The sequence below is a fragment of the Anolis sagrei genome, chromosome X (assembly GCF_037176765.1).
Source record: "Anolis sagrei isolate rAnoSag1 chromosome X, rAnoSag1.mat, whole genome shotgun sequence".
In the NCBI taxonomy this organism is placed as follows: domain Eukaryota; kingdom Metazoa; phylum Chordata; class Lepidosauria; order Squamata; family Dactyloidae; genus Anolis; species Anolis sagrei.
This window is the reverse complement of record NC_090034.1, coordinates 61343518-61359910: the sequence shown is the minus strand read 5'-3', so window position 1 is coordinate 61359910 and position 16393 is coordinate 61343518. Positions and strand designations below refer to the sequence as shown.

The window sequence follows — 16393 nt, the reverse complement described above, 5'->3', positions numbered from 1 at the left end:
ATATCTCCTCTCTGCCTTCTCTTCTTCAGGCTAAACATGCCCAGCACTTTAAGCCGCTCCTCATAGGGCTTGTTCTCCAGACCCTTGATCATTTTAGTCACCCTCCTCTGGACACATTCCAGCTTGTCAATATCTCTCTTGAATTGTGGTGCCCGGAATTGGACACAATATTCCAGGTGTGGTCTAACCAAGGCCAAGGTTTCAGTTGTTGTATCCCCAGTTCTTGTGTTGCAATCACTGCTGTGGTTGGTTTCTTCCATTGTTGCTATATCAATACTTGCAAGTGCAGCATTCACATCTTTCATTTGAGGTGCTAGTTGTTTTCTTGGTACTATTTTCAGTGTTGGCAGTCTTTGCCTTTCCTCCTTCGATGTAGCATGGGTCAATTTTTTTCTTGTTCTTGTTGCTTTGTGGTCAATGTGCCAGGTTTAGTATAAGCAGAGGCCACAGGCTCTTCATGCTCATTGTCTTGAAAAAATCCTGCGTTTTCTTCGGGCTCCATATCTTCAGTGAGCTCAGAAGTCATTAGATCTTCTGTAGATGTCACCACAGTTGTTTGTTCTTCTGTTTCACAGGTGCTTCTTATTTTCTTCAAGTTCGACTTCGCTGAGCACCTTTTCCTAGTGATGTTTCTCCTCTGGTCAGCAAGCCTCTATTCAGTTACAGTTGAATCTGGATATTCAAGTTTCCATAGCTGGCACATCCGTTTTTGGTATCCACGTTTTTGTGGACCTGATCTATAATAGCAGTTCATGACGGTTTGGTTCTGTGGCATTGAGAATTTCTGCCGCTTCTGTAGTTGTTTTGATTCCAGTTGCCCTATAGGCCCATGCCCTTGTTGCTCAGCAATGGGTCCTGGTTCCTGTAGCCCACGACAACGGGTGCCCAGGAGTCCTTCCATTATTATTATTATTATTATTAGATTTTCTATATCATTTTCTATAATCATTATTTTCTATTATTATTATTACATATTGTTATTACATTATATATTTTATTATTGTATTTATATATGAAGATGGTGGGTTAACTCACCTGGTTCCGGGTGGAGGAGTATTCCGGGTTGACGGGGAGGAAGGGGACGGCCGTGGTCTCCGTCACCAGGGTGCTGTGGTTCTGGGTGGCCAGCCAGACTGGGCAATTAAGGGGGGAAAGGCCGTTAAGATAGTAAGATAGAGAAATGAGACCAGTAGTTATAGATAGATTCATAGAGATAGATAAATTGACGACTAGATCCATAGAGATTTATGGATGATAGAGTGATGGATCAAAGAGAGGTCTACCTCCAGGTCCCAATAAAGAGATAGATTGATGGATAGATAGAAAGATCCATAGAAAGAGATAATAGATGCAGAGATGGATGAATGGATGGATAGACAGATAGATCCATAGAGAGAGATAATAGATAGATAGATAGATGAATTGATGTAAAGATAGATGTACATGTATGTGTGTGTGTGTACACACACATATATTTGTGTACTATAGGCAGGTAAACAGGCATATATTTGTGTTTATCTATCTATCCATTTATTTATCCATCCATCATAGCCTATATATGTTTATATGGATACGTACACATCAATCTATCCATCCATTCATCGATTTGTCTATCTATCTATCTATCTATCTATCTATCTATCCATCCATCCATCCATCCATCCATTAATCTATCAATCAATTTATGCATGCATCCATCCATTCATCTTTCTGTCCATCAATCCATTCAGCTATCTAAATCTCTATCCAAGTATCTATCTATCTATCTATCTATCTATCTATCTATCTATCTATCCATCCATCCATCCATCCATCTCTCTATCAGTTCAGCACTCACTCTCTCTCTCCATCAGTCTATCTATCTATCAGTTCAGGAGTCTTATCTATTCATCCATCAATCAAATAATGCATAGATGGATAGATAGTTGGATAGATGGATATCTATCCAAATATCTATCCATCTATGCATCTATCTATCCATTAGTCTATCTATCTATTCATCTATCTATCCATTCAGCAGTCTCTCTCTCTTTCTAGGGACCTGATGGGTGGTGTCTTTGGTCCATTACTCTATCATCTATCTATTTATCGATCTATCCATTCATCTATCTGTCCATCATCCATTCAGCTATCTATATCTCTATCTATCCAAGTATCTATCCAACAATCTATCTATTTCTCTATCCATCCATCTATCCATTCAGAAGTTTGTCTGTCTGTCTGTCTCTATCCATCAATCTATAAGTTCGGGAGTCTTATCTATTCATCCATCCATGCATAGATGGATAGATAGTTGGATAGATGGAGATCTATCAAAATATCTATCCATCTATGCATCTATCTATCCATTCAGCAGTCTATCTATATATCTCTTTATCGATCTATCTATTGGGACATGAAGGTAGGCCTCTCTTAGGTCCATTACTCTATCATCTATCTATCTATTCATTTACTGATATAGCCATATCTATCTATCTATCTATCTATCTATCTAGCTAGCTAGCTAGCTAGCTAGCTATCTATCCATTTAATCTATCTATCTATCTATCTATCTATCTATCCATCCATCCATCAATTCATCTATCTATCTATCTATCTATCTATCTATCTATCTATCTATCTATCCTCTTTCCCTCTCCAGTCATCTATCTATGGATCTATCTATCTATCTATCTATCCATCCATCAATTGATTCATCTATCTATCCATCCACAATTCATCAATTCATTATCTATCTATGTATTAATAAATTTAATTCAATCTAAATCCATTCCTGACCTGCGTCGGTCTCCCTCCGGTCCACTTCGTCATAAATGTCCATCGCAAGTTCCTCAAAGAGGTGATTGCTCAGCTGAAGGAGGATAATGATAATAATAATAACAACAATAACAATAAAATAATGTAATAAGATATAAACTTAAAAATATTATATACCAATATAATACAATAATAATGATAATGATAATATTAATATTATAATATATGTAAGCCACCTTGAGTCCCCAACAGGGTTGAGAAAGGTGAAGTATAAATAGGGTAAATAAATAAATAATAATATTATAATAATATAAGGATGATATTAATACAATTATATAATGTAAGAATAACATAAGAATAATATAATGTAATAATCTTCTTATAATATTTATAATCTATTTATTATAACAATATAATAAAATACTATAATAACAATAATATAAGACTAATAATATAACATAACAGTAAAAATAATATAATATAATAATATTAAAATATGATAATATAATAGTAAAATACAACAATAACAAAAAATACTATAATAGTATAAGAACAGACAAGAAATAAAATATATAAGAATAAAAATAATATAAAATATAATATAATAATGTGATAATATAAATATATAACAGTAATACAATGATAACAATAAAATCTTGCAATAACAATATATACCAAATAATATAAGATTAATACAGTGTAAGAATAAAAATAATTTAATTTAATGATAATATAATAATATAACTATAACAAAAATATAAGAAAAGAATAACAATAATATAGTATAAGAATACAAATAATATAATATAATGATAATATTAATATTATAATATAATAGCAATATAATACTATTGATTTAAAATACAAGAATAATATTAATCTATATAAATAAAATGTAATGTTCGTTTGTGGGATTAACAGAACTCAAGAACTACTGGATGAATTGACACCAAATTTGGACATAAGACACCTAACAACCCAATGTACGTCCCTCATTCAAAAAAATTGCTCTTGTCATTTGGGTGTTGTAGTTGCTGGGATTTATACCTCACCTACAATCAAAGAGCATTCTGAACCCCACCAACAATGGAATTGAACCAAACTTGGCACACAGCTCTCCCATAACCAACAGAAAATACTGGAAGGGTTTGGTGGGCAGTGTCCTTTGGTTTTGGAGTTGTAGTTCACCTACATCCAGAGATCACTCTGGACTCAAACAATGATGGATCTGTACCAAACTCTACACGAGCACTCAATATGCCCAAATGTGAACACTGGTGGAGTTTGGGGAAAATAGAATCTTGACATTTGGGAGTTGTAGCATTCTGAACCCCACCAATGATAGAATTAGGCCAAATCTCCCACACAGAATCCCCATGACCACCAGAGTGGGCCACAGCAACGTGTGGCAGGGGACTGCTAGTGTAATATAATAAATAATACTAAAATAACAATAGAATTATTATTATTATTATTATTATTATTATTATTATTAGCCTTCCACAGGGCTTGTAAGACATATTTGTTTCAACAGGCTTTTGACCTTTGATCTGTTGTTTTAATTTATGTTAGATCCCAGTTTGTTTTGTAAGCCGCTCCGAGCCCTAGGGGAGTGGCAGCATATAAGTTTGAATAATAAATAAACAAATTATTATTATTATTATATTTAGTGCACCACCATACAATTGGGAGGGTTCGGAGAGCTGTATTTCCCTCCCCAAAACAAAATAAGTACCATAATTGAATTAATTTATTAAAATATTCATTAATAACCTAATTTATTTTTTTTAAAAATTATGTATTTACTTACCGACTGGAGTTTCTTTTTGGCTGCTTTGGCCAATTCTGAGACGTCTAAACTGCTATGAAAGGCAAGAATTTATCACTATATCATATTGGAATATATATATACACACACACACACACACACACACATACATACACAATATTATTATATTATTAGTAAATAATATTATCACACATTAATAGGAATGCTTTCATTCGAGGACCATTTCATCCTAGATGTTCTGTTTTTTCTTCCAAAATGGACATCCCAGGGTTCCTTTCTCTCTCCAAATTTGCTCACTGCCCCCCCCCCCCAACCCTTTCCTATGGCACACAGCCAACAGGATCTGATCAGCCACTGAACAAGAGGTTTGTAGGGACTGAGATATATAGTTCACCTGCAATCTAAGAGCACCTTGAACTCCACCAATAATGGACCTGGAACTCGCTTGGCACAAAGAGTCCCCATGACCAACAAAACATACTGGAGGTCTTTGGAGGGATTTAGAGGAGTTGTAGTTCACCTACATCCAGAGTGCACTATGAACCCAAAAAAAATGCCTGGATCTGAACCAAACTTGGCATGCATACCCGATATGCCAAAATAGGTATGGAGGGGAGTTAGCTTGGAAATTTTGGAGTTTTAGGTACTGGGATTTATAGTTCACCTGCAATCAAGGAGCACTCTGAACACCACCAAAGATGACATTGGAATAAACTTGGCACACAGAGTCCCCACGACCAGCAAAAATTACTAGAAGGCTCTGGGAGGAATTCAACTTGATTAGGGGGAGTTGTAGTTCACATATATCCAGAGATCGCTGTGAACTCAAACACTGATAGATCCGGACCAAACTTGGCACACAGACCTGATATGCTGAAATTTGATTACTGGGGGGGGGGGGGGGGGGGGGGGGGAACTGACCTTCCTTTTTGGGAGTTGTAGTTCACCAGAAAGGACCTCCACCAATGATGGACCTAGACCAAACTTGGCACACAGCGCCCATGACTAACTCAACCTATTGGATGGGTTTAAGGGAACTGACCCACCATGGTGGGGGCTGTAGTTTACCCTGCTGCCAGAGATCACAATGAGCCCCACCCCATGATGCATCTAGAGCAGTGGTTCTCAACCTGGGGTCCCCAGATGTTTTTGGCCTACAACTCCCAGAGATCCTAACAGCTAGTAAACTGGCTGGGATTTCTGGGGGTTGTAGGCCAAAAGCATTTGGGGACCCCAGGTTGAGAACCACTGATGTAGAGGAAACTTGCTCAGCATGACCAACTTTAAGTACTGATGGAGTTTCTTGGGGTTCACCCACAACCTTATGCATCTGTCATGATGTGAGTTGTAGTTCACCCATAACCTTATGCATCTTGGACAAGTAAAAAATTGACTTTTTTCAAATAACACAGGCAATGCCCAAGCTAGTGTATAATAAACATCAATAATAATATAATAAATATAGTATAATAGACTTTATTTAACTCTATTATAGTTAATATTTAATAGTGTATACTATATTTAATATATTTAATATTATATTTATCAGTAAGTATTTAATATATTTATATTATTATTTGTACATGTGAGTAGGTTATATATAATAATATTGTGTGTAATATATAATGTTAATAATAATTATTAAGTATTTCATCATAAAATAAATTATTAATTTATTTTACATATGAGGAGATGTGGAATAATCTAATAGATTTTATTTAGTACAATATATTTTATATTATGATTATATTTACTATATTATATTATTACTTTTTATTCTAAACGTGTGATGAAATACTTAATAATTATTATTTACATTATATATTACACACATTATTATTATATATAACCTACTCACATGTATAAATAATAATATAAATATATTAAATACTTACTGATAAATATAATATTAAATATATTAAATATAATAATAATGCTATTATCACATGAAAAGAAACAAGGCGACCCAGATGTATACTTACATATGCCTTAATTCCCAAGGTTTAGCAATAAATAGAGAAAATTATATATTTTGTTACGATTTGTTACAAGACGGACATGAATAAGCCATTCTTATTCAATAATAATAATAATTTTAAAAAATCAAATATTAAATAAAATACTTAAAGTGTATTAAAATACTAAATAAAACAATATTAAATACAAAACAAAACAATAATTAATATGAAATAATCTATAAAGTTTATAAATACATAAATGAATATAATTAATTCAATCAAAATTAATTAAATAAAATGCAAAATATAAAACAAGAAATAATAGTATATAAAATATTATATAAAACAAGAATTAAGTAACATTAAATAGAACATGGCCATACAGCCCGAAGACCCGCAACAACCCATTAAATAGAAATATGAAATAAAATATTAAATTAAATATGAAATATAAAACAAAGCCAAAAATTAAAAACCTATATAATTAAAATATGAAAAATATGAAAAAACAAACAAAACAAAAACAAAATATGATTCAAATCTATCTATCTATCTATCTATCTATCTATGTACATAATATGCACATTTTGTATGTGTATGTGGCAGACAGCCTCCACAAACAACTTTAACCCACAGCTCTCCCTCCAAAGACTAGTCAAAGACCGTAATAAATCATTGATTGATTGATTGGTAATAATAGTAATAATATTCTTACCTGTCGGCCATTTGAGGGATGATGAAGTGCTGCCCACTTTTGTGATCTAATAATAATAACAATAATAACAATAATAACAATTATTATTATTGGAGTTGTCACCCTTGATCCCCATTTACCTCCCAGGTCTGAATGTTGACCCCATTATTATTATTATTATTATTATTATTATTATTATTATTCAGGTCAGGACCCTTTACCCCAGGACTGACCAGGCTTCCGTCCACAGAGGTAGAAGGCCAGTCGATCGGTCAGTTCGAACTGGATTTCCTCCAGCCGTTCAGCCAATTCATGGAGCCCTCCTTGCCTGGGTAAAGAACAAATTGAATTGCGGGTGTTAAATATGTGTGGAAATTTAAATATGCTAATGTATGAAAAATGTGAAAATTTAAATATGCTAATTTAAGCAAACTAGGCCTGGTCCTAAATATGCAAATTTATGCAAAAATATGCACAGAAATTTAAATATGCTAATTAAAACAGAATATTGCTTTCTATAAATGCGCTGAAGGCAAAATATGACTGGATTTTAAATATGCTAACGTATGCAAAAATAAACTGCCTTTAAATATGCTAATTTATGGGAAATAAGTGTGAACGTTAAATATGACAATTCATGCAAAAAATGTCTGAACAAAATGCTAATTTATGCAAAAAATATGCACAGTGGAAAACTGCTAATCTATGAAAAAGTGTAAACTTTAAATATGCCAATTATGTAAAAATATGTGTGAAAATTTAAATGTGATAAATTTATGCAAAAAATATGAACAAACCTCAAATAGGCTAATTTATGCAAAAATGTGTTGATATGCAAAATATGTACAGTCTAAATGTGGTAATCTGTGTAAAAATAAATATGCTAAAGTATGTGAAAATATGTGAGAAATTTAATTAGGCAAGAAATATGTATGGACTTCAAATAGACAAATTTATACAAAAATATACAAGTTCTGTAAATATGCTAATCTATGCAAAATAATTTGTGTGAAACTTACATTTGGTAATAAAATGCTAAATTATGCAAAAATATGCACAGTGTAAATGTGCAAAACTTTGTGTGCTGTACATGTGCTAATTTATGCAAGAATATATGAACTTTAAATATGCTAATTAATGTGTAAATATGCACACACATGTAAAAATGTGAACAAAATGCTAATTTATGCAAAAAAATGTGCAAAAAATTAGGCATTTGAGAACGTCTGAATAAATGCTAATTTATGGAACTTTGCGGCCTCTAAATATGCTTATGTATGCAAAAAAGTGCAACATGCTCGAATAGGCTACTCATTCAAAAATATCTGCAGACGAAATATGCTAATTTATGCAAAATATAGGTGAGGACTAATTTATGCAAAAATATGCTAGTTAAATATGCTAGTTTATGAAAAAATATGCACACTTTCAATTTATGTTTGATTGTGTAAACTAATTTATGTGAATTTAGAATGCAAGAAATATGCCTGAATAAATATGCTATTTCTGCAAAAACATGCGCAAAATATGCTATTTATGCAAAAAATAGGTGATGAATAATTATGCTAACCTATGAAAAGAAAATATGTGCTGACTTTATGCTCATTTATGGAAAGCAAATATGTGCTGATTATGTTAATTTGCACACTTTCTTTCAAAAATGTGCACACTTTCTATGAATGAAGAATTGTGAACACAATGCGAATATGCCTGAACAAATATGCTATTTATGCACAGATGTGGACTAAACATGCTAATTTATGCAAGAAGACTCTAAATATGCTAATTTGTGCAAAAATGTGCACTTTCAATTTGTAATAAAGTGCGTACACAATACTAATATGATGGAATAAATATGCTATTTTTTATGCAAGAAAGTATGAGCTGACTTTAAATATGGTAATTTATGCAAAAAATAATGTTAATATGCCCGAACAGATATGCTATTCATACACAAATAGGCACAGAGTAAATATGCTAATTCATGCAAAAATATGAATACTTGGCATAGTCGATGGGTGTCTTCCCGGTGGAGTCAAGTGCGCCTGGGTCGGCCCCGTAAACGGCCAACAGCTCTGCCTGAAGAAACTGGCCCGTCCGGGCTGCCACGTGCAATGGGGTGCTACCCTTTTCCTACACCATACAGAGATAGGTAATAGGAGGGGAAAGGAGGCTGCAGGATAGAACAATCTCAATGATGTCAAAGGGGGGATTCAAGCCCAAATACATATAAGAATAATAATATAAATTTATAATAATAATACAAATATAATAAGAAATATAGTAGTATAAGATTATCAAAGTATAATAAAAACAAAAGATAATATAATAGATAATATTATAATAACATATAGTAGTATAAATATTAATATAGAACAATATAATAAATCATAATATATAATAATATGCTAAATAATAATAGAAATAATGATATAATAATATATTAGTATAATAATATATAATGCTATAGTGTTAATATATGTGGGGGAAGGGTATAATATATATTAATAATATACTAAATAAATAAAATAATAATATATAATAACATACTAAATAATAGTAATAATCTATATATATATAAATGCTCTGTGCATAATGAGTACCTTAAAAACAAAAGAACCAATGAACGAAATCACACCAAATTTGGCAACAAAACGTCTCACAATACAAGGAGTGACCACCACTCAAAAAAAAAAAAATGATTTTGTCATTTGGGAGTTGTAGTTGCTGGGATTTATAGTTCACCTACAATCAAAGAGCATTCTGAACTCCACCAACGATGGAATTGAACCAAACTTGCCACACAGGATTCCCATGACCAACAGAAAACACTAGAAGGGTTTGGTGGGTATTTGGAGTTGTAGTTCACCTACATCTAGAGAGCACTGTGGACTCAAACAATGATGGATTTGAACCAAACTTGGCACAAGCACTCAATACGCCCAAATATGAACACAGATGGAGTTTGGGGGAAATAGACCTTGACATTTGGGAGTTGTAGTTGCTGGGATTTATAGTTCACCTACAATCAAAGAGCATTCTGAACTCCACCAACGATGGAATTGAACCAAACTTGCTACACAGAATTTCCATGACCAACAGAAAACACTAGAAGGGTTTGGTGGGTATTTGGAGTTGTAGTTCACCTACATCTAGAGAGCACTGAGGACTCAAACAATGATGGATTTGAACCAAACTTGGCACAAGCACTCAATACGCCCAAATATGAACACAGGTGGAGTTTGGGGGAAATAGACCTTGACATTTGGGAGTTTTAGTCACTGGGATTCACAGTTCACCTACAATCAAAGAGCATTCTGAACCCCATGAACGACAGAATTGGGGCAAACTCCTCATACAGAACCCCCATGACCAACAAAAAATACTTAAGGCCATCCAATCCAACTCCCTTCATCAGGGAAAGAACACGTAATCAAAGCCCTCCTGACAAAGAGCCATCCATCCATAGATATAGATAGATAGATAGATAGATAGATAGATAGATAGATAGAGATATTATTCACACACACACAGATATAGTATCATAGATTTGAAAGGGACCCTTAAAGAAGGACATTGTATGTTGCATGTTCCAGGGCAGGCAAACCAGACACTCTCCACGTCAACACTGATAAAGAAACAGCAATAAATACTGTTTACTCACAAGCAGAAAGGAATTACATCTATTAGAAGCCAACACTTTCTCATTACGTTATTTTCCAGATCAACAGACTGGGCCACAGCAACGCATGGCAGGGGACAGCTAGTAATAATATATTAAGAGGGCGTTATAGTGTTTATATACAAAGGGGGAAGGAGGCCGCCAAATAAAATAGAACCATCTTGATACCCTTGAGGTCATATTATTACACTATGATATTATTTATATTTTTATTGCTACTATTATGATTATATCGCTTACTGGGTGGAAGAAGTTGGCCTGAGCCCCCAAAGAGAGAAGCCGCAAGCAGGTCTCCAAGTTCCCTGTACGGACGCTCGAATGCAGTTGCTGGGGGGAAAAAAGAATAATAATAATTATTATTATTTATAATATTATTATTGTCAATAAGGAAAGAAAAGGAACTATTATTTTTTAATATTACTATAATATATTATATATATGTTGACCTTGTTATAATAATAACAACAGCAATAACAAAAATAACAACAATAATACATTCTTTCTTACTTTGCTGAGGTCTTTGGCGGTGACGTTGTCATCGTCTCGACATGGAAGCCGATGGACAAAGGCCAGCATCTGGTACTTGGCGCGGATGAAGTCCACTTTGTTCGGACTGCATAAAGAAGAATAAACAGTATTGTTATTATTAATAATAATCAAATAATAATAATATGATTCTATATAATATAGTAGAAATAATAAAATACTATTATTATTACTATTACTATAAAATAGTAATATCAAATAATAATAATAGTGCATTGAATAATATATTCAAAATGATCCTATTTTGACTGTTTTTTGGTGATGGCTATTGACCGTAATAATAATAATAATTTGTTGTTGTTCATTCGTTCAGTCGTCTCCGACTCTTCGTGACCTCATGGACCAGCCCACGTGAGAGCTCCCTGTCGGCCGTCACCACCCTCAGCTCCTTCAAGGTCAGTCCAGTCACTTCAAGGATGCCATCCATCCATCTTGCCCTTGGTCGGCCCCTCTTCCTTTTGCCTTCCACTTTCCCCAGCATAATTGTCTTCTCTAGGCTTTGCTGTCTCCTCATGATGTGGCCAAAGTACTTCAACTTTGTCTCTAGTATCCTTCCCTCCAATGAGTAGTCGGGCTTTATTTCCTGGAGGATGGACTGGTTGGATCTTCTCGCAGTCCAAGGCACTCTCAGAACTTTCCTCCAACACCACAGCTCAAAAGCATCGATCTTCCTTCGCTCAGCCTTCCCTAAGGTCCAGCTCTCACATCCGTAGGTGACTACAGGGAATGCCATGGCTTTGACTAGGCGGATCTTTGTTGCCAGTCTGATGTCTCTACTCTTTACTATTATTATTATTATTTAAATAATATTAAATAATACTATTATAAAAATAGTAATGAAAATAATTGTAATAATAACATTTAATATATAAATATATTTGTTATATGATAGTTATAATAAAAGTAATAATAACAACAATAATAAATACCATAAAACAGAAATTTATCTATAAACATAATAATATGTATGTGTGTATGTGGCCTACGCTTACGCTTACACTTACACAGCCTCCAGCCTCAACAAATAAATAAACAAACAGCTCCAACTCCCGGTGCTGAAGAGCCACCAATGGCCCTCCCTCCATTGACATTGCAGGTTACAGTGAGTGTCATAAACATGTCTCCCAAACCCTGTCAATATCCTACCCAAACAACATACTGCCCACCACCCAAGGAATGCTTTCATTCAGGAAGAATTTCACCCTAGATGTTGTTTTTCCTCTAGAATGGACATCCCAGGGTTCCTTACTCTTTCCATTGCTGTGGAATTTGCATGACCCCGCTCACTGCCTCCCCCATAACGCTTTCCTACTCTTTCCTATGACACACAGCAAACATGAATCGATCAGCAACTGAACAAAGGTTTTGGAAGAATTCAACATGATTTGTAGGAGTTGAAGTTCACCTACATCCAGAGAGAACTATGAACCCAACCAACAATGGATCTGTACCAAACTTGATGGGATATGCAATACCTCCATTCACTTCCAGAGACAACTGCAACCACCACAAATGGTGGGCCTGGATCAAACTTGGCATACAGACCCCGCATGACCCACTATATGCCCTGTTGATATTTGGGGGAGGATGGACTGCAGATGATGGGATTTACAGTACCTTCACTCACTTCCAGAGACCACTGCGACCCCCATGAATGATGGGCCTGGACCTGACTTGACACACAGAATACCCATGACCCATCTCACATCCTGTTGAAGTTTAGGGGAGGATGGAACACGGAAGAGGGGATTTGCAGTACCGTCACTCACTTCCAGAAAGCTACAGACCAATCTCCCTTTTGTGCCACCTCTACAAAGTTCTGGAGAGACTTATTTTGCATAGAATTACAGAAAAAATAGACCCCTGCCTGATCCCACAGCAAGCTGGCTTCAGAAAAGGCAAAAGCTGCACATCGCAAGTGCTGAACCTGACTCAGCACATAGAAGATGGCTTTGAAAGGCAGCAGATCACAGGAGCTGCCTTCATAGACCTGTCAGCGGCTTATGATACTGTGAACCACCGCCTCCTCCTGAGAAAAATGTATAATATCACAAAGGGCTACCACCTCACCCGCTTCATAGGAAACCTGCTACAAAACAGGAGCTTTTTTGTTGAGTCCCAGGGCCAGAGAAGCAGATGGCGGAAACAGAAGAACGGCCTGCCTCAGGGGAGCGTGCTTGTTCCATCCATGTTCAACATCTACACAAATGACCAGCCACTGCCAGAAGGGACAGAGAGTTTCATCTATGCTGATGATCGTGCCATTACCGCTCAAGCAGGGAGCTTTGAGATGGTTGAACAGAAGCTCTCCGAAGCTCTAGGTGCTCTTACTGCCTATTACAAGGAAGGCCAGCTGATCCCTAACCCATCTAAAACACAGACATGTGCCTTTCATCTCAAGAACAGACAAGCATCCCGAGCTCTGAAGATCACCTGGGAAGGAATCCCACTGGAGCATTGCAGCGCACCCAAATACCTGGGAGGCACTCTGGACCATGCTCTGACCTACAAGAAGCACTGCCTGAACATCAAGCAAAAAGTGGGTGCCAGAAACAATATCATACAAAAGCTGACTGGCACAACCTGGGGATCGCAACCAGATACAGTGAAGACATCTGCCCTTGCGCTGTGATACTCTGCTGCTGAGTATGCATGCCCAGTGTGGAACACATCTCACCACGCTAAAACAGTGGATGTGGCTCTTAATGAGACATGCCGCATTATCACGGGGTGCCTGCGCCCTACACCACTGGAGAAATTACACTGCTTAGCCAGTATTGCACCACCTGACATCCGCCAGGAATTAGCAGCCAATAGTGAAAGGACCAAGGCAGAGACATCTCCAGCTCATCCCCTGTTTGGGTATCAGCCAGCACGTCAATGACTTAAATCTAGAAATAGTTTTCTAAGATCTACAGAGACACTCGCTGGAACACCTCAGCAAGCGAGAGTCCAAAAGTGGCAGGCTCAAACCCAGCACCTCAACCAATGGCTGATACCAAATGAGAGACTCCCTCCTGGGCACACAGAGGACTGGGCGCCTTGGAAGGCGCTGAACAGACTGCGCTCTGGCACCACGAGATGCAGAGCCAACCTTCAGAAATGGGGCTACAAAGTGGAATCCATGACATATGAGTGTGGAGAAAAGCAAACCACTGACCACCTGCTGCAATGCAACCTGAGCCCTGCCACATGCACCATGGAGGACCTTCTTGCAGCAACACCGGAAGCACTCCAAGTGGCCAGATACTGGTCAAAGGACATTTAACCAACTACCAAAATCACAAGTTTTGTATTTGTCTGTTTGTTTGTTTGCTTTGTTCTGTTAGAAATGTAATATAATGGACTGGTTGCTCTGACACGACAAATAAAACTCACTTCCAGAGACCACTGCGACCCCCACAAATCATAGACCTGGACCAAACTTAGCACACAGAGCTCCCATGACCCATCTCACATCCTGTTGAAGTTTGGGGGAAGATGGATCATGGATAATGGGATTTGCAGCAACTTTATCCACATTCAGAGGACACTGTGACCCCTTGAATGACGGACCAGGACCAAACTTTGAACACAGCACACCGATGACCAACAGAACATACTGGAGGGTATTTGGGGAAATGACCCTGATTTCAGAGAGTTGTAGTTCACTCAAATCCAGAGGAACTGCAACTCCCAACTAGCAATGGACTGGAACCAAACTTAGCACATAGAACCAACATAGCCAACTGTGAATACATGTAGGGTTTGGAGGTGACTTAACCTTGGCATCTGGAAGTTGTAGTTCACCATTATCCAGCACTGAACCCAGCCGATGACATGTCTAGATCAAACTTGGCACACAGACCAAACATGGCCAACTTAAGAAACACAGATGGATTTGGTGGCTGATTGCCCTGGGAATCTGGAGTTGTAGTTCACCCTTACCCAGACAGCACTGACAATGGTTCTGGACCAAACTAGGCACACAGATCCCTGGTGACCAATAGAACATACTGGAGGAGTTCAGGGGAGACTAACCTTGGAACCCAGGACTTATAGCTCACTCTGCATCCAGAGAACACTAAACTCAACCGACCACAAATCTTGACACACAGACCCAAAATGTCCAACTTCAAAAACTGGCAGGGTTTGGAGGTGACTGACCCACAATTTTTGGGAGTTGTAGTTCACCCAAATCCTTATGCATTTCCTAATATGAACATTTATAAAAAAATAAAAGGAAAGACTGACTGTTTTCTATTAACAGTGTTACATATTACTGGGTCACCAAGCTAGTGTAATAATAATAATCGAAATAACATAAAATAACATAATAATAAAAAAGAAATAATAATATAATAAAATAATAAAAAGAAATATAAAACACATCCAATAGTAATATTATAATAATAATAAATAATAGCAATATAATGAAATAATATAAAAATATTAATATACTAAAAACAGCATAAAATAGAATTATATATATTAATACCATAATAAAATATAATAATTTGTTGTTGTTCATTCGTTCAGTCATTTCAGACTCTTCATGACCGCATGGACCTGCCCACGCCAGAGCTCCCTGTCGGCCATCACCTCCCCCAGTTCCTTCAAGGTCAATCCAGTCACTTCAAGGATGCCATCCATCCATTTTGCCCTTGGTCGGCCCCTCTTCCTTTTCCCTTCCATTTAAAAAATATAATTATAGAAAATGCTGATATAATAGAAATTATAATATATAATATAAAATAGAAATAATATAATAGAAATAATAAAAATATATTATGTCAGGAGTGACTTAAGAAACTACAAGTTGCTTCTGGTATGAAAGAAACAGCTGTCTGCAAGGATGTTACCCAGGGGACATTGCCCAAACGTTTTGATGGTTTACCATCTTTGTGGGAGGCTTCTCTCATGTCCCTGCATGGGGAGCTGGAGTTTACAGATGGGAGCTCATCTGTGCTCTCCCCGGATTTGAACCT

At 36.2% G+C, this 16393-nt stretch overlaps 1 protein-coding gene across 3 annotated transcripts in view; it reads right to left on the bottom strand.

Annotated features, from left to right (window-relative positions):
- GIT2 (GIT ArfGAP 2) overlaps window positions 1-16393 on the bottom strand; it is a 46550-nt gene that overhangs the window by 17832 nt on the left and 12325 nt on the right. For 2 of the 3 annotated variants that reach the window (XM_060784765.2, XM_060784767.2), the window contains exons 4-11: window positions 11388-11493; window positions 11121-11207; window positions 9201-9331; window positions 7432-7526; window positions 7220-7265; window positions 4568-4619; window positions 2779-2851; window positions 1036-1133 (exon numbers count right to left, since the gene is read on the bottom strand). In XM_060784765.2, the coding sequence (XP_060640748.2) occupies window positions 1036-1133; window positions 2779-2851; window positions 4568-4619; window positions 7220-7265; window positions 7432-7526; window positions 9201-9331; window positions 11121-11207; window positions 11388-11493 (688 nt within the window). The remainder of the gene's footprint in view (window positions 1-1035; window positions 1134-2778; window positions 2852-4567; window positions 4620-7219; window positions 7266-7431; window positions 7527-9200; window positions 9332-11120; window positions 11208-11387; window positions 11494-16393) is intronic. The other variant, XM_060784766.2, reaches the window with a different exon arrangement.